The sequence below is a fragment of the Rhea pennata genome, chromosome 3 (genome assembly GCF_028389875.1).
Source record: "Rhea pennata isolate bPtePen1 chromosome 3, bPtePen1.pri, whole genome shotgun sequence".
NCBI classification, from domain to species: Eukaryota; Metazoa; Chordata; class Aves; order Rheiformes; family Rheidae; genus Rhea; species Rhea pennata.
In genome coordinates, this window is record NC_084665.1 from 128,477,221 (window position 1) to 128,495,659 (window position 18,439).

Consider the following 18,439-nt stretch of genomic DNA (forward strand, 5'->3'; position numbering starts at 1 on the left):
ATGTGCCCGCTGCTACACAGGGCAGGGGCTTTGGTGACGAAGGATACAAAAAAGGCAAGAGATAATGAATGCCTTCATTGCCTCTGTCTTTACTGGTAACACCAGCCCTCAGGAATCCCAGGCCCTGGAGATGAGGGAGAAAGTCTAGAGAAAGGAAGACTGTCTCTTGGTGGAGGAGGATTGGGTTAGGGATCACTTAAGCAAATCAGACATACACAAGTCCAGGGGGACTGAGCATGCAGGTCCATCTCCCAGCAGTGCTTTGTCTCATGGTGCATGGTGATACGCTCCTTGGGCTCACACTGTCCTGGCCTTGCAGTGCTGCTCAGGAAGACTGGCACTGCATGTACGTGGTCAGGGAAGTCCCACACGACAGTCACACCAAGCACTGGGGGTTGGTGGGTAGCAACGAGGGCTGATGCTGAGGGAAGCAGGAGCCTCTCCACTCCCAGCCTTCTCCTCTCTCCATGGCAACTCCGGATGCAAATACCATGGCAACCCCTCAGCAACAGCACAGGCAACTCCACTGGTGTCCAAATAGCTGTGGCAATATCTGGGCATGCTGAAGGCAGGAGCCTTCTTCTTCTGGTTCTTCACAGCCAGAACCCTTCCCTCCTTGCCTTGGTAAACACAAGTCGCTGGCTATGGAGGAGAAGGCCCTGTCCTGGAGTCCTGAGGCAGCTAGCCACAATCGTGTCAGCCCTATCCCTGTCACCTCAGCTCGCTTCATCCCAGAGCTGAGGGACCAGATTTGAGCCAGGCAAGCAAGCAGCTGGTGCTGCTGCTCTGCTCCAGCAGGGCCCAGAGGTACCAAGTTCTCTGCTCCCAGAAGGTGGCCTCGCTTCCCCCAGAAGCTCCTGTCCACCCAGCTCTGCAGCCATCTCTGCAGGCACTGCATGTTTCTGCCCTGCCCTAGGCCAACACCTTGGCCCTAGGCAGGGTAACTCAGGGTGTAGGCAGGACTTCGAGGAGGGCTATCGGGGCCCTGAGGCTGCAGGAGCTGCTCAAGGGCAGAGTGGGTGAAAGCAGGCAGTGTGTCTTTGCTGCAGCAGTGCCTGGAGATGTCCCCACTGTCAAAGAAATTCTTTGTATTTCTGGGTTAGCTTGGAACAGCAGCTTTATGTAGGGGAGAGCACAAAGCACTATCACTCACAGCAAACCTCACCAATATCATGTCTGTCTTCCACCACTAATGAGGCTTTTTATGGACTTTCTTGCATGTTTCAGAAGCTTCCAACCAATTAAAGTTCATATCTGGAAACCTTTCCTTTTATAGAAGGCTACAGCTAGACTCCCTTCACGCTTAAAGGCTGATTTTATTCATTTTTTACCAGTGACCCTGTTCACAGCTTGTCCATGAAAGAAAGTGCTAGAACAGTACAGAAACCTGCATGATAGGCCTCAGCCAACGGGGCCTTTAAACTCCCAAGTGGTAACTAAACCCTAAACATATTACCCAGTCTGTGTATTTTCACAAACACCACTGCTCTTGTTCTGTGAGGTGGGGACAGGAGTTTTCTCAGAAGGGGCTGGCTCCACTGGAGGTGATACGGCAGCTCCAGAGTGGGACCCGGCCAGGCAGGACCTAACTAGGCCATTCAGCTGCCCCCCAAATCAGGGCCCATCCACACTGGCCCAGACATGGGCATCCGCCCGGCTCCTCGAGTGGTGCTGCCCAAGGAGGGAGTGTGCAGTGTTTTGTGGGCAACAGGTTCTCCCCCAACAGGAGCTGGTTCTGTGCTGTCAGAGCAAGGCAAAGCCTGTGGCCTTTCCCTGGCAGAGACCCGCACCTGTGTCCTGGGCCGCACTGGGCCCCCCAGCAGGGATGTCCTCGTGAACACTTTCCTTGGTGTCCCTGCCCCAAGGAAAGCGTGCTGTCCCTGGAGCAGTGGGTTTCACCCTGCGAGGGTCCCTTGCTCCAGATGGAGGCTGCAGTGTGCCTGGCCACTCCGGTCTCTTTGATCCGTGGGCATCCTTTCACACTCTGAGAAGGCCATCTTAGCAGCTGCCTGGCTCCTGGTGGCTTTGGGGTTTCCATCCCTAGAGGACCCCTGCAGCAGCCCCTTGGGGCTGGGGTGAGATGCTGGTGGCCTTGGCAGCAGCCTCCCTACTTCCAACCTCCTCCTCTCTCCATGGCAACCGCAGATACAAATACCATGGCAACCCCTTGGCAACAACACAGGCAACTCCACTGGTTTCCACAGCCGTGGCCCACTGCTGGGCAGATATCTGGGCATACTGAAGCCAGGAGCTTTCTTCCTCGGAGTTTCACAGGCAGCATCTTTCCTCCTTGACCTGGTGAGCACCATTTGCTGGCGATGGAGGAGAAAAGGATGTCTTGCAACCCTGAGTTGGCCAGACATGGTTGTGTCAGCCTCATCCTTGTCGCCTCTGCTCACTTCGTCTGAAATGCACCTTTCAAAGGTGATATTGGGAAAATGAGTTCGGGCTGTTCAAAGCCGCTGGTAAGATTTCAGCTCTACTGGGCTGAGTGAAATGGAGGATAGCGTAGGGACCATAGGCACAGGCAGAAGTGAGGTCAAACAAGAGAAAAATGTCAGTAGATAATTCGTGTAGGACCTTATTGGCCTGCGATTCACCATGCTGCCTGCTTGGCCCCTTTGAAGCTGCGATGAGTGGAAGGATGGCTTTCAGAAGGTTAGGGTCCTGTGAGCCAAATGGTCATCTCACCAGGGACCACTAGATGGCAAAATAAGAGCAAATCTAGCCCCATATTGGGCCATATTCTGTTAATCCTCAGAGCCTGACCCCGGGCTCAGGAGAGATACTGTGCTGGTGGGGAACATCTACAGACTCTACACGCTGTGAGTCATCTTGGTGCCACTTAGGAGAGGAGATGCTCCTGTTTGGGCCTTCATGTAGTAGTAGGAATTATCTGGGCCCATACTGACAGCCCCTCAAAATACCTGAGTACTAAGACTCTCACTCCAATGTGATATGATTCTTGGCTTAATATTGTGGAGCTGACGTGGCTGGTGTCTCCCCATCATTGAGGGCTGCAAAAGCATCAACTTTTGTGGGCTACACAGGAGTGTCTGCACTAGGATTCACTCCATGGTGGAAGCCTGCTCTTATTCCTGTTTTAATAAAGTTAAGGCCTGAGCTACTTGGGAAGGGGATTTTTCGTCCCCTGTACATGAAAAGAAAATTAGGTTCCTAAGTAAATAATAGAAGTAACTGCTTTCCTGGAACTGGAATCTGAAAGCATCAGCTCTCTCACCTCTGCAAAAGGCAAACATTGCACCGCTGAAATCAGAACAACATCCCTCCGGATTCACCTGAACATGTCATTCAAACCCATTCCCAATGTTTTAAACCTCTGATACCAATAATGTGTCCAGGCCCAGGCCTCTAGTTTGTATCTGCAAACAAAAGGGACCCAAGATTTCCTTCTCTTTGTGCCATTCTGTACACTCTTCCTCAAACCCACGTTCAGAACGACATTTTGAAAACACTGCCGGGATTTTGGATGAAAATAATCGGTCATGTGGAGTTTTTTAATTAAAACCCTCTTTAACCAGCAGGTTCCCCTGTGAGAGCCAGCTTCTGGGGCTTGGTGGCCCAGGGGACGGTGTGTCCCCTGTTTATGTGGTGGTGTAACATGGTGCTGTCTTCACTCCTCCCCTGCGGAAGGCAGGTAGGAGCCCCAGCTCTGCCTGCGACCGCCGCATTTCACCCACGCTGTGTTAGGGTCCAGGCATGAGGGCAGCCCCAAGCTCCCCAGGCTGCTGTGGGGGACCGCAGGGTATTTCTCCTCCTCAGGGTAGCTGGCCTCAAGATGGCAGCAATGACATGCAGCATCTGTGTACTAGCTCCAAGTGAGCGGGGACCACTCCATCCAACCCTCCTGTTCAAAGGACACCCCCAGCTGCCTCTCCTGGCATCGTCCCCCCACTTCTCATACGTGACTCTGGCGCATGCAACTTCTACTCCTTTCCGGTCCCTCCAGCAAGGGAATCATCTGCTGGAGGCTCTGGAGCTGCAGCTGGCTTCCTCCTCCAGCGCCTGGACCCTCGAGCCCCGTCCCTGCTCCCTGGCAAAAGTAAGTTGGTGCCTTTCCCCATCGAGCAGCCGTGCACTGGGGTGCTTGAAGCCGTTCTCTAAGCGCCGCTCCCTAGTGATGGGAGAGGTGCTATTAATAAATCCTGTCAGATTTTATCGCTTCTCTCTGTGCCAATGAAGAGGGTGGTTTGGGGAAGGGGGGAGGAGGGGGGAAACCTGTTTCTCTTGAGCGTTTCGTAGCTACAAGCTCGCCCTCGGTGCAGGAGCATGGGATGGCTCAGCAGGCTGCTAAACCAGCTTTCCTGTAAGTCTCTCGGGCTAAATCTGGCATGGGCTCTGGGTGGGTCTTGGGTCAATTTTTGGCACGGATCATAGGGAAGAAGGGTTGCCCTAGTCTGCGGAGGCTCTGTGGGTGCTACCGGGCTGGAGCAGCGTAAGCGCTTCTCACAACTCGACTTGAGTGGAGCCCAGGCATCTCCTCGGGAGCATGGTGGGACCAGGGCAAAGGGATGGAGAAGGGAAGGGAGGCCAGAGGAAGGTGTACGCAGGGGAGCTGGTGCACGCTGCTTCATGGAGTTGTGGCAGAGGGGAAGCAAGTCCCCGGGAGCTGGTGGTCTCTGCCTTCGGCTGCCCAGCTCATGAAGCCGGTAGGACCCATTGCTTCCCTGCAGCCCTTTGCCACGAGCTGCCAGCCCACACTGGGAGGTAGCTTTACCCCTCAGTGGTATCTAGGTAGTTAAATAGCTTGGCTGGCTTTGGGCAGGAGAGTGGGTGCAGGCTGCCAGCACTGCGCTGCATGCAGCGCTGTCAGCGTGGGAGACGGAGCTTGCTGCCTCAGGAGCTGGGCACCGCTGGTGGCCGGGCCAGGCTGCAAAGGGGGTGACAGTGACTGCCCCATGCCAACGCAGAGCACTCCTGGCCCCCAAGAGCGGCTCTCTGCGAGGCTGCCCAAAAGCCCTTTGGTCTCTGTGGCTCTTTCCCCATCTATCTTGGTGCAGAAAGGTGGTGTTGCCCCGTGCGTGTCCAGCTGCCAGAGCATGCCTAGCCAGGAGGCTCCGGTGGTCTTGCAGTGGCTGCAGTTTGAAGGAGCTGTGTCTCACTCCTTGGTGGTACGGGCTAGCTTGTGCTTTCTGTAACATCTGTCGCTTCCGTGCATCACCCCTCAAAGGGGATGCTAATTTTGGGGAGCAGGGGAGGAGAGTGAACGATACCTTTTTCTGAACAGAGGAGGAAAGATGCAGGAGGAAACGGTTGGGCATGAGATGAGACAACCGGGGCTGGGTCACACGAGTGCTCGGGCTAGTGGACCTCACGCTGGCTGGGTTGCTCTGACCCACGCCTGGCCACGAGCTGTGCTGCCCGCCTGTGTTAACGCCGGGGCTGCGGCTGGCTCCCCGGCCACCGCTGTCCCTCCTGCGACGCCGCAGCAGGACTCTGACCCAGAGCAAGAGGTGCCGACGCCAGGAGGGATCTCGGTGCATCTGGTGATGGTGCTGCCCGGCAGGGATCTGCTGAACGAAGGGCGGGGGTTCCCCGGGAGCCTTGCAGCTCCTGTGCCTCCCCGTGACCCTGCTGGGCAGTGGGGCCGTGTGGCCTCACTGGTGATGGAGTCCCAGAGCGGAGGAGATGAGGTGGCCACTGAGCAGGAGTTGGGCCACCCCCAGGGACCTCCCATTGCAACCTGGTCCCCCATCCCCAGACCAAGCTGCAGAGATGCCTCATGTTGGGCAGAGCAGTCGTAAAAGGAAGCTGCTGTGGGGGCAGGTGACTAGGTGGGGACGGTGACTTTCTGGGAAGCCCCTGCTAGCCAAACGAGGCCCCTGTGGCTTGGAGCCCACGTCGCTTGTGGCTCTGCCACGCGCCCGAGGTCTGCCAAGCTGACAGGGGAGGGGAAGGAGCTGCCTGCCCGGCAGGCGATGCGGCTTTGCCCTCCCACTTCCCCGCTCTGTGCGGCAGTTCCTGCTCCATGGGGCGATGCTCCCCAGCGCCCTCCCGGCACCCTGGGCAGGAGTGCGGGCCTCCCAGGCGCTGGCCGGGGTCTGCTGTGTGCTGATATCATGACTCCCCTTGCCGGCGTGCCTGGTGGCGGGGGGACATCCTAGCGCTTCCCTCCTCTTCCTCCAGCTCTTCGTCAGCCCCTCTGCATTCCTAGAGCTGCCAACCCCCTCTGAGGAGTCACGGCGTTGAATTTTGGCAGAGCCTGTTGCTGCCCCAGAGCCCGGGCCAGGTCTTTTGTGGTGCTGGGAGGCAGGTCCTGCTGTCCACCTGGTCCGGCACGGCCACGCACACCCCATCCGCTTGCGCGTGGATGTTGGTACAGAGGCTCTTGCACCATCCTCTTTCCTGTCGCTGGTCCTGCAGCGTGGGAACCGGCACCCCGCAGTTGCCACCAGCCTCGAAGCAGGAGAGACCGTCAGCGACGGGACTTGGTGAGGGCAGTCTGCAAGCTCCTCCAAGGTACGAGAGCAGAGCCGGGAAGCTGCCCTCCGGTAGAGCCGCCTTGGGCTCCTTGCCCAAATTTCCCGGTGGTCCCAGCTCCCAGCACGGCAGCCCTGGGCCAGCCGGCGAGCTGCCTAGACCCATCTCCCCGGGAGGAAGAGGCCGAGCCAGCAGGTGAGCGGACTTGGGCCGTCCTCACCTCCTCGTCGCCTGCCTTTTTTTTTTTTCTCTCATTTCTTTTCCTCCTTTGGCGCGGCGGAAGTCGCCGGCACCGGGATGCAGTTGGCGGCGCCCGCCGGGCTCGGCGAGCCCGTGCAGGAAGTGGGCAGCGGGGAGGAGCGGTTTCGCCGCCAGTAACGAGCTGCCAGATAAATACCTGCCGTGGCCGGCCCTCCCCGTCGGCGAGGGCTCCCGCGCCCGCCGGTGCCGCCGGCAGCAGCGGCCCTCGCCGAGCGGAGGCAGAGGCGGGCAGCGGGCAGGGCCGGGAGCGGCGGGGGCCGAGGCGGGCGGAGGTGCCGCCCGCGCCCTCCCCGGCGCCTTCGCCAAGGTGAGCATCTCCGGGCGCTTTGGGGGCGCCGCGGGGGGCTGGCCGGGGGACGCTTCCTGCCCCGGGGCGACGCTGGCAGGGCGCGCGAGGGAGGCAGGGCGAAGAGGGAGGAACGCGGAGAGAGAGAAGCGAGCCGAGACCAGGAAGTGCGAGCCGGGCCGGGTGTGCAGCTCGCCGTCGGGGCCTCCGGGCCGGGAGGGCGAGCGAGCTCGTCTCCCGTCCCGGAAACGCCCTGGCCGCCGCTCCCTCGGGGTGCCCGCGGCTCTCGGGGCGGGGGACGCGGAGTGCCCACCGCACGAGCCCAGCCCGCCGCCAGCTCCGCAGGTGGGTGGAAAGGTAGGGAGCTCCGTTAACCCCTTACGCGCCTGCTTTTCCCCGCCGCGGCGAGGACGGGAGGCTGGACGTGGGTCGCCAGCGGGTCGCGTTTCGCGGCGGCGCCGAGCAGGCTCGGCAGAAGCTCGGGCACGAGCGTTGGCACAGCGTTATCGTGGGCCCGGGCAGCGCTCCCGGGTGCTCTGGTCCCCGGGCTCAGCGGCGGCGCTTGCCCCGGGCCACGCCGTGCCGGGGACGGCGGGGCCCAGCGCGCTCTCGCTGCCGGCACGGGGAGGTGCGGGGCCCGGCCAGCGTGCCGGCCTGCGTGTACGGGCGCGTGGGCGTCCGCCGGGGCGCACCGGGCTGTGGGAAGCCAGGAGACGGGAGCGTTTCGCAGGGCGCGTGGCTGCTTGCAGACGCAGAGCTCGGCCAGAGGGGCTGATGCAACGGCCCCCATGCGCCCGAGGCGCCTGCGGACCCCAGCCCGAGTCTGGCTTGGCTAACAAGCGCTGTTCCTTGCACTTTTCCTTCCCTCGAGCAGCCTGGGGCTGGGTCATCCCAGCAGCGGATGCCCCTGGGGACACGCCGGGGCCGGGTGATGCAGCGGGTGAAGCAGGTTTCCTGACCGAGGAGCTGGTGCCGGGCTTCTCGGCTCCAAACTGCGGCTTCGGCGCCCCGCTGCATCCTCTGCGTCTTCCTGCTCACCCCCTTTGCCGCCGGAGGAGAGCCCTGGGCTCGGTGGGGAGCGGGAACACGGTGCTTCCCTACGGCCCCGCTCCCACTCGCCGCTACCCAAACGCGCTCCCGTAACGTCCCCGTCCTCCCCGCACCCTTCCTCCGCCCCGGCTCCTGCCTTGGCCTCGCCGGGATTTCCACCCTCAGGCCAAGCCCGATCGCGCAGCGCTCGGGGAAGGCGGCGCCGGCTCGCGGGCGGGGAGGGGTCCGGGCACGGCGTGGCAAGGCGGGGAGCGGAGCAGGCTGCGGGCGGGCGGCCGGCGGCGCGCGGAGCCCCGGCGCCGCGCTCCCCGTCCGTCGCCCTTGCCTCCCCGCTCGGCGGCTGTCGGTTTGCAGCGCGCAGGCTCCTCCGGCGCGGGGCGGGCTGGGAGAACAACCTCTGAATCATTCCGCTTTTTCCTTGGCACGGTTATTACTCACGAGCGGCTGGCAGAGACGCGAACCCTCCGCGCGGAGCCTTGCTTACGGTCGGGCTCGCGATAGCATCGGGGCCCGCGTCATGCCCAAGGCTCCGCCACGGGGGCAGACGGGCGAGCAGGAGAAAAACCCGGGACGGGCAGCACGAACCCCCCCCCCCCCCCCCCCGCGGGAGACGTCTCCCTCCGAAGCCAGGGGGGCGATGTTTGGTTTTTTCTATAGGGGAACCCTGCCGGTGCGATGCCGAGGGTCGGGAATCGCTGCGCCTTGGGTTTGGTGCCCCCGCGCGGACCCCGCGGCCGGGAGGCGGGCGGCCGCAGCCGCGTCACGCCGAGGCCGCCGGGGCCCTTTGGGGAACTAGTCTCGGGGAAGGAAACAGGAACCTGGCGCGCTTGAAATGCAGCTCCCGTGAGCCACCGGGCAGACCTTGCCAAATCGATTTGGCTCTTTTGTTTTTTTTTTTCCTTTTTTCATTTGCAGATGTGCAGCTTGCAAATGTTTCTTAAAAAAAATGCAAAAAAAAATATTTCGTGGCAACTCTGCTTGCCGTTCGCAAAAACCCAGCCGCCACCTCGGGCGGAAGACTCCTCCCAAGCCCTCGCTGCCAGTAAGGCAGCTTAACCGGTGCCTTGCGCCTGAACTGGGATACCCCCAACTTTGAGGAAAGGCCTCGTGGAGGGAAGGAAGTGCTGCAGATTTCGGGGCTGGCGACATCTTCCGTGCGCGCGGCTGTTTCATACGACAGGGCTTGGGCGACCCAGCGGCATTTGGAGACGTAGCTAGGGATCCCTTTGCAATCGGTGGCGAAAAGAGAGGTGTTTTCAGGGCATGAAAATGGGGATAGCTTGAAAGCGGGCGAGGCGTATTGTGGCCTAAAAGTGTGCTTTGCCTAAAAAGCTGCCCTGTTAGTGCCCGAAGCTGCAGGAAGGTTTTTTGCATCGCCACGTTGGTCTCGTACTCCGTTAAGAGACGCCGGAGAGCTCGGCCCGCAACGCGCCCTCCTGCGGGCCGGGCTCGGGGCCGGGCAGCGCCGAGCGAAGGACGCGGCCGCGCTGCCGGGCCCCGGCCGTGCCGCGCGCTGGCCTGCCGGCCGCAGCCCCCCGGAGCGCCGGGAAAGCCCCCGAGCGTGGAGTTTCCACCCGGCAGGAACTGGGCCATTTCGCCGCCTGTTTTTATCTCCGAAGGCTGACGCGCTGACAGCTTTCAGGCTGGAAATCCCCCCACCCCGAAGCCTTCCTGTTGCGAAGACGGCAACCCGGGCGCCGAGCGCGAGGGCTTCGCTGCGCCGGCCCCGTCGCGGGGGCTCGGCCGCCTCCGGCCCCGCGGGACAGCTCCGGGGAGCGCGGCGGCCAGGCGCTCGCCGTGCACCTCTTCGCGGTGCTGCGCCCGGAGTTCCCTGCCGCCGGGCCCCGGGGAAAGCCTCGAGGTCAAAACGTGCGCTGCGATCCCTTGAAACGGGGTAGAAATCACGCCGTTTCGGGGCAGCTACGGAGAAGGGAAGTAAGAGCCGTGTGCTGCTCCGGGTCCGTGCACGTCCGGAACGAAACCTTTGCAACCGCAGCCTGACCGAGGGTGGAAGGGACCCTCAGGCTCTGCGGGCCATTCGCAATATTTCGTGTTTAAAAATACATTTGAACTGTTTATGTTTCCTGACGGAAAGGTTAAGAGCTTTTTAAAGGGTAAAAATTTTCTCTTTACTTTCAGTTTGGGGGAGATACTCTCTTCCAGAAGCCCACAGAGCAGCATAATAGCGCACACGAGAAACGACTGGCAATCAATAAAATAAAATGCTTAATTAAATTGCAGAAATTAATTTCCCCAAACACATCTGAACTACCCTGGTAAATGCACACCTCCTCCCGTTTTATGAACCGGGGCGCTGCCGAAGAGGGAGACAGGCCCGTGCGGCTCGCGCCCGCCCGTGGCTGGACGGGCCGAGGCGTTCGCTCTTCGGAGGGGGCGGATAAAACCCGCGGATCCAGGTATTTAGGATGGCGCAAACGGAGCGGCGGCAGCGTGGGACCTGCCGGTGAACCTAGTCAAAATTTCCAGCGGGTTTAGAGGCGGAGGTCGGCGCTTTGGAAAGGGAAACGAGTCCCGCAGGGGACGCGGGGTGAACACAGAGCCGGCGCCTGGCGCGCAGTTTGCCGGGGGAAGTTGTGGCTGCGAGATGTGACCGAGGCCAAGGGCCTTTCCCGGCTGCAGAAAAGCAGGTTGGACTTGAAATTCCCTGAGCTTTAGGGGAACGGCTTGGATTTTCCGCGGAGAAGCCGCAAGTCGGCACCCTTAGGATGTGATTTCTGCCAAAAGAAAAGCCAAAATCTGCCCAGGAGTTTTGGAAGGGAGGAGTTTCCCCGGTGAAGCTGATACGAATATAACAGCGTAATTACAGTGAGCACCCGGCGGGTGACGACAGCGGCGCTGGGGGCTGCGGGGCTTTGGAGCAGCGGGAGAGGAAGGACGAGCGCCGGCCGGGGCGGCCGTCACCGCACACCCCCCCGCCCCCGGCGCTTCCCTCTCCCGTTTCCCCTTTCCGTCCTGTTGCAAAACGGACCCGCGTCTGCACTTGGGATTAGCCCTGCTCGGCCTCGCGGGCGCCGGCTGAGCGTTTGCCTCCCTGCGTGACCGTCAGCGAGGTCCAAAGGAGGCGTGATGCTTGCACGGAGCAGGACGGGACCTGCTCTCCCGCCGCTCGCAGGTCCCGTCCCAGCCGGCGCCCCGCGGGCGATGCCTCCGGCCAGCTCCCTCGCCTCCCGGCGGCCTCGCCTTCCTCCCGAACCGTCCCGGACCTGCCGTTCCCCTCCGCCTCCACCTTCCCGAAGGAGCTCCGGGTGGGAATGGGCTTGGGTTGCCTGGCGACGGGGATGCGTAGCGACCGGCGCGAGACCCGCCGGCGCGCTTCCCCGCGGTGCCGAAGCGACGCTTCCTTCTCGCCCAGAAAGGTTACCGGGAAATACGCCCACCCTGTTCCCGGGAAGCTCTCTCCCCCCTCCCCGAGGGGAGGCTTTGAGCGCTGCTCGCCCGGTTATTTTTAGCAGCTTTTTGCGAGCTTTGACGGCCGGGTTTGCTTGCGAAGGGGCTGAGGCCGCCGCCTGCCGCCCCGCCGCGGCTCTCCCCCCTCCTCTTCGTCGCCAGCCCCTGGCCGCGGGGGCGATGTCCAGCCCCGGGCTCCCGCCCGTGCGTCGCCCAGAGCGGGAACTGCCCCAGCCTCCCCGCCGCAGCGGCGCTCGGGGGCTTTCCCGAGCCCCAGCCCTGCGCCGGAGGCTCCGCTGCGCTACGGGCAGCTTTGACCCTCTTCCTCACCCCACGGTCAGCTTGATGTTTGCTGCTGGAACGGCCTCGGGTCCGTTTTTGGTTACTGAGGTCCGAGAAAAAACACCACACCAGGCAAAAACGACCTGATTAACTGCGAGAACGGACGGGAGCGCCCGGACAGCCCCCGCGATGCGGAGCGGGACCTCGTCGCGCCCGCGGTGCCCCGGGCCCCTGGGAGGGCGGGTTGGAAGCAGGATGCCGTCGCGTGGGCGTTTGCGGGAGGGAAACATTATTATTACCCATGTTCAGCTGATGTTTTGATGGAAACCTGCCTCGAAACTGCCTCTTTCCAAGCAGTCGCTGTTGCCAGTGAGGGCTTTCAGGGGAACAGCCGCTGCTTCTTCGGGCTTGCGAAGCCGTCAAGCCAAGAGGCTCTTCCCCGTGTGCGGAAGGGCCCTCATCGCCGGTGGCCGAGAGCCCTCCCCGGTGTAACCCCCCGGCTCCCGGCGCCGCGGGCGCCCGCGGGGCCGCCGGCCCGGCCCGCCGACCCTCCCGCGCGCGACAAGCGCCTTCGCAGATGGTCCCTGCCTCGTCCTGTCGCCGGCTGCAGATAAACAGCGCTTCTGCGCGCCGGGAACGCGGAGATCTCGTCCCGCCGTGCCTGACTCACCCGCTCCAGCCGAGCTGCCGAGCGTGGGCTTGACGGCAGCTCGCGGGGTGCTATTTCTAACTCCCCGGCAGCGCGGTGCCGGTCCCCGCAGCCCAGCGGGCCCCCAGCGCCTCTCCTTAGCGTCTCGGCGAGGCAGGATTCGGAGCGGCGGCGGCACGGCGAGGCCCCCGTCAGCCGGGGGCGGGCGGCCCCTTCCCGCCTCCGCGTTCCCGTTATCCGCCGCCTCCTTCGGGTCCCCCCGGGCAGAGCCGCCGCGGTGCGCGGCAGACGGGGCGCAGCGCAGTGGGTCGGGGAGCGCCGACGCTGGCCCTGCTGCGGCTCGGAATCGGGAAGGGAGTATAAATGCTCCGGTTTCGGTGCCGGGCTTGAGCGTGCTGCCGTGGGCCCGGCCGCCTCCAGCGCCCCGGGAAGCCGGGCGATAAAGCGCTGGGCAAGGTCGTTGAGATGCCTGCATAGATACGGGGAAGGGCCGTGGGCAGAGCTGCGCCGGGCGGTGACCCGCGAGCTCCCGGCTGACTCAGGCCGGTGCCTCCGGCACTGGCGACCCGGGAACCGGCGGCTTAAGAATCCCAATCGCGGGACGCGTGCCGTGAAAAACAGCCCCAGCCGGAGGCAGAGCGTCCCGGGGGCTGCGGGAGGGCCCCGGCACCCTGCGTGGCGGCGGTAAGCCGTGGGTCCCCGCTGTCCCTGCGCCCCGCATCCCGGGGCGGCCGGGGGGGGGTGCGGGTAAAGGGAGGTGGGAGCCCCAAACCTGCGCTGCCCTCGGCCGGGCGGCGAAGCGGAGGCAGGAAGCGGCGGCGCAGGCAGCGCGGGCTCCCGGGCTGCTCTCCCGTAAGTGCCACTTCCTCCGCGCCGCCCGGGGGGCTGGGGGGCGCCGCCGGGGCCGGGGCCGGGGCCGGGACCTGCCGCCGCGGTGGCCGGAGGGCCGAGCGCCTGCAAACTCGTGACGCGCAGCTGGGGGGGGGGGGATCGGCCATCCGGAGGGTCCCCGGCGCACGCGGCGGGGATGCTGCCGGCTCCGGCGATGCGGCAGGGTTGGCTCCGACCCCGGCGCGTCCAAGGCTGGAAAAAAAACGCACCCGGGGCTTGAAACTCTCCGATGCCTCTGGAGCGCGTGGGAGCAGCCAGGCGAGCCGGGGCGCGCCGTTTCCCTCGGGTGTCTGCTCGGGGCGACCCTTCCCCTGGGCGCCCGCAGCCCCAGGCCTGTGACATGCCAGGGTCCCGCGCGGAGCCGTGGGGACGCGGGCGCCGCCGGAGAAGCCGCTGCGCAGCGGCGGCTCCCGCGGGAAAGGTGGTGGAGGGGAGGAGCTGCGGTTTGATGCCCCGTGCGGCGTCGGGGGCCCCCCGGGGACGAGCCGGGGCCGCGGTCACCACGCGCATCGCCTGCGGGGAGACGGGCTGCGTGGGAGCGTTTTGCAAAGGATGTGGCTTGCAGAGCTGCGAAAGAAAGAAAAGCCGGGCGTGAAAACGTGCGCGAGGACGCGCCGGCGGCCGGCGTTTCCCAGGGCGGCCGGCAGCTCGCTTTTAGCGGGCAGGTTTGGGGGTGGCGAGCCTCGGTGGCTGCGGTCGTGGCGGAGGCGGTTTTGCCTCCCTTTCGGACCAGCCAAGGTCCACGCTCCCTTTTGGAGCAGCCCAGACTTAATAGTCCTCCCGGATTTTCTTCCGGATGGAAGCGAACGCCGCTGCGGCCCGCTGCCGGGGCGCCTCGCCTGTCGTGGGGTTTCGCATCGGCGGGGGAGAGCGCCGGAGGTTTCTTCTCGCTTTGCAAATCCTCGCCGGGCGACCACAGCCTCTGCTTCCTCCGCTCGCGCAGCGACGGTCCTCCGAGAGCTAGCGCCAGCGCCAGCGCCGTGCCTCGCGCTTGCAGCCGCTTGCGGCTGGAGTCACACGGCTCTTAGAGCCCTTCCGTTAAATTATTCTTTAGTTTTAGCTTTGCAGCCCTGCCAGAGCCGTGGGGTCTGCGGGGCGGCTCGGTGGGGGGCGAGGGCGCCCGGGAGCAGCCCCGGGGGTGCCTGGCACGGCCACGGCCACGGCGGGCCACCCCGAGACCCCCATCTCCAAAACCAGCCGCGGACGGTCATGGCAAAGTGGTCCATTTCCCTGTGACCGCCTGAGGAAAATTACTGTTTCTTTCTCTCTTTTTCTCTCTCTTTTCTTCTCTTCCTTCCTTCTTTTTTCCCTTCCCTTCCCTTCCCTTCCCTTCCCTTCCCTTCCCTTCCCTTCCCTTCCCTTCCCTTCCCTTCCTTTTTTTTCTTCTCCTTTGTATTTCTTTTTTTTTTTACATTGTCTCCTTTCTCTTTTCTTTCTTTCTTTTTTTCTTTCTCTCTCTTTCTCTCTTTCCTTCCTTCTTCCCTCCCTCCCTCCATCCCACACTGGAATCTCCCTGGTCCCAGTTTCCTCGCCCGCCCTTGTCCACCGCGAGGCTCCGTGCGCCCCATCCCGCAGGGTGACACCCCTCTCCAGGGTCCCCCGTGGGCCCCCGGCGTGGCGCCCCCCCATCGCCATCTCTCTCCCGCAGGGAAGGGATGCTCTGCTCCTAGCGGCCCGGGCGTCGTGAGGATGTCGGCCATCCCGGAGGCGCTGGGCCGCCAGCGGAGCAGCTCCTTCCGCAGCCTGGCCGGGACGCTGGAGAGCCCCATGGTGATGCTGCCGCTGGAGGCCGACCGCGAGGAGATGCGCATCCTCAAGGTGTGCTTCTACAGCAACAGCTTCAACATGGGCAAGAACTTCAAGCTGGTGAAGTGCCCCGTGACGACGGAGATCCGGGTAGGTGGCGATGGGGGCGCGCTCGGGCTGGGGTGCGAGGCCCTTTCCGTCCATGTGGCAGCTGAGCTGGTTTCCTTGCGGACACCTTTCCCTGCAGCACCGTATCCCCCGGTGCCCCGAAAGTGAGACTTGCCAAGATCTGGAGGGAAGGGAGGAACTGGGCAGGGCTGGGGTGGCAGAAGAAACTGCCATGCTTGTCCCCCAGGGTCTGTGCACCCATAGGTGCACGTGCACATATGGGCACACGTGAGCATGCCGATGTGTGCAGGGGTGCGCGCGCCTCGTGCGGCCGTGCTGGGAATATCCGCGTGTCTGAGTGCCCAAGCTCCCTTGCTGTGGCCTTCCCAGGTAAACTCAGGTGAATTGGGGTTGCATCAGTGAAGACCCTGGTGCCTGGTGGGTATCGCGTGGCTTTAATGTGCCAGGCTGGCGTCCCACGGATTTAATGTGCCACACTGGTATCTCATGGCTGAAATGTGCCAGGCTGGTGTCCCGTGGCCTTAATGGGCCAGGCTGGTGTCCCATGGCTCTAACGTGCCAGGCGGGTGTCCCATGGCCTTAATGGGCCAGGCTGGTGTCCCATGGCTCTAATGTGCCAGGCTGGTGTCCCATGGCCTTAATGGGCCAGGCTGGTGTCCCATGGCTCTAATGTGCCATGCTGGTGTCCCATGGCCTTAATGGGCCAGCCTGGTGTCCCATGGCTCTAACGTGCCAGGCTGGTGTCCCATGGCTTTAGCTCCCTGCTCACTGCAAGCCTCTGCCACTGCAAGTCGCTGCTGGCCCCTTTGCAGGCAGTGGAGAGGAGCTGGCATTTCCAAGCTGCTATTCCTCTTGCTCTAGAGAAGCCACAAAGTCTGGTGGTGAAGCGCTGCTGCGGAGATGCGCTGGAACCGGTTGCCCAGAGAGGTTGTGGAGTCTCCTTCTCTGGAGATATTCAAAACCCACCTGGATGCAACCCTGTCTAACATGCTCTAGGTGACCCTGCTTGAGCAGGGAGGTTGGATGGTCTTCAGAGGTCCCTTCCAACCTTACCCATTCTGTGATTCTGTGATTCTGTTCCCACTTCACCCTGTCTGTGCTGCTCCCCAGAGCCTCACGCCTCCCGTCCACCCCAGGACTGGCCCCACACCAGGACCTGTTCAGACCCATCCTTACAGGCAAGGGGTTGTTTAGCGAACCTGAAAACCTGGAGGGCGCAGCGTGGTGAAGCAATGTTGAGCCGCTTATCTGCAGGTTGCAGGGTCAGATCTGCCTTGGGTGGCTCTCAATGCAGATGCTTATCACGGTGCACTCTGCAGAGCTTCGCAGGCCCCTGACTAACCCACAAAAACACAAAAGCCCTGCATCAGTGGAGAGGACAGCAAACAGTATTGTTTCTTTTCCGTAGGATGGTAAGGTTGGAAGGGACCTCTGGAGGTCATCTAGCCTAAACCTCAGCATAGCCCATGTGGGGATTGAACCCACGACCTTGGCATTAGCAGCACCACGCTCTAGCCAACTGAGCTAAACCCATGCCAGGCCAGTTTGGGGGGCTTGCAGGCTGGGCTGCGTTTCTATGGGGAGCATGGGAGCTGCGTGCCCTGGTGCAGCGGGTGATGCTACGCGCTGGCCAGGGCTGATCCTGGGGGCAGCAGTTGTGTGGAGGTGACCGAAACACAGAGCTGGGCTTTGTTGCTCAGCCAGCAGGACGCGCGAGGCACTGCTGCTCTTCCTGTTGCCCAGAGGAGCTCATAGTATGGCAGAAGGCTTTTGAAAGGAGCTCAGCAGTAATCGGAGCAGGCAAGGATGCTCTAGGCTGGGAAAGAGGTGCCTGGGAGCAAGAGACGGGAGAGAGGCTGTGAAACCAAACTGCTCTGGTTAGTCCTTGCTTCTCCTGTACCTGAAGCAGGAGGAGGCTGCTCCTCGCTGGGGAGAGCAGACTATCGCAGAGGTCAGAAGTCACTGTGGTGTCCAGGCAAGACAGGACAAGCTCCTGGAGAAGAAATGTATTGAGGGCTCCTGAACATCTGGAAACTATGTCTGGCTTTGGAGGCTTCTCAGGCACAAGTAGCTGGAGACTGGGAGATTTGAAGGACGGATCAGATATTCTTTCTCTGTTCCCCACGCATCCCTTCTAGTCAGTGAAAGCCTGGCGAGGACGCAGGGCTGGGGTGAGCCAGGCTGTGCACTGCCAGCAGTATCTGCTTTGATGCTTGTTTGTGGGACGATGCTGTGCATCAGGCGTAGCTCTGCGGGTGTGCAAAGGAGGAAGCAAATGGCCCAATCAGATTTTCATCCTTGACCAAAACATATGGGTTGTTGCATAGTGGGTTGGCCAAGGCCAAGGCATCTTTGGAGGCCCTGTGTGGAGATCCTTGGGGCTAGCGGTTGTGCATGGAGCTGTGTTCTTGCTACAGGGATATTTCTGTTGCAGTCATAGTGTATTTTCTCTTCATTTTTGAGCTCTCTAAACTCATCTATAGACTTGAAGGCTAGGTGTAAAGTTTGCAAGGGGGAAAAGGGGGGTTTTTAGGGGAAATTCAGCTTTAAAGTGCCCACATAGTGAAGGCACACACCTGCTTTAGAAATATGTATATACTGAAACTGCAGGAACTCTGAACTCAGCTCTGCAAAACTGATGCCTCCCTTATCCAAGGATCTCTCTCAAAGGAGCCGATCCCTTGTAAGAGGAAAGATAAATTTACCTCTGCAGTCACCCCAGTGTTACGTGACAGAGAAGCCCAGGGGCTGGCTGCCCAGGGAGGATAAGTGCTCCCGGGTAGTGTCAGGGGTCTGCGGTAAGGATGAGCAGTCAGAGCTTGGTTTTAACATGTTCCCATCCTGTCCTGTTCGGTCCTGTCCTGTCCCATCCCGTCCCGTCCCATGAAGGGGACTGTGCTGAGCAAGGGCTGGTCATGGTGTAAACACAGACAGGTCCGTGGGGACCTGGAGCGCAAAGGGCAGCCATGAAACGTGCCGGTGGGGATGCCAGCATCAGCCATGTGGGTCTCATGGCTACTTTTCCCACCGCCTTCACCAGGAGGTGATCAAGTCCATCCTGGTGAGCGGCCGCATGGGGCCTGACATCAAGCTGGCTGAGTGCTACGGGCTCCGCCTGAAGCACGTCAAGTCGGATGAGATCCACTGGCTGCACCCGGACCTGACGGTGGGCGAAGTGCAGGAGAAGTACGAGTGCCTGCACCTGGAGGCCGAGTGGAGGTAGGCAGACAGGTACCCCCGCGGTGGCCGTGGACTCTCCGCACTCCCCGTCAAAGGGAGAGCTGCTCCCGTGCCAA

The 18,439-nt window shown here is 62.1% G+C and overlaps 1 protein-coding gene and 1 non-coding gene across 3 annotated transcripts in view; one reads left to right on the forward strand and one right to left on the reverse strand.

Moving 5' to 3' along the window:
- The first annotated feature begins 6,946 nt into the window (after positions 1–6,946).
- PTK2B (protein tyrosine kinase 2 beta) overlaps positions 6,947–18,439 on the forward strand; it is a 28,688-nt gene continuing 17,195 nt past the window's right edge. Inside the window, exons 1-3 of one of the 2 annotated variants that reach the window (XM_062573331.1) lie at positions 6,947–7,009; positions 14,917–15,164; positions 18,184–18,362. In XM_062573331.1, the coding sequence (XP_062429315.1) occupies positions 14,958–15,164; positions 18,184–18,362 (386 nt within the window). In that variant the 5' untranslated portion in view covers positions 6,947–7,009; positions 14,917–14,957. Of the gene's footprint in view, positions 7,010–14,916; positions 15,165–18,183; positions 18,363–18,439 lie in introns of those variants that run through there. The other variant, XM_062573332.1, reaches the window with a different exon arrangement.
- On the reverse strand, positions 16,599–16,680 carry TRNAS-GCU (transfer RNA serine (anticodon GCU)). The gene has a single exon. It is a non-coding gene; the product is annotated as a tRNA-Ser (tRNA).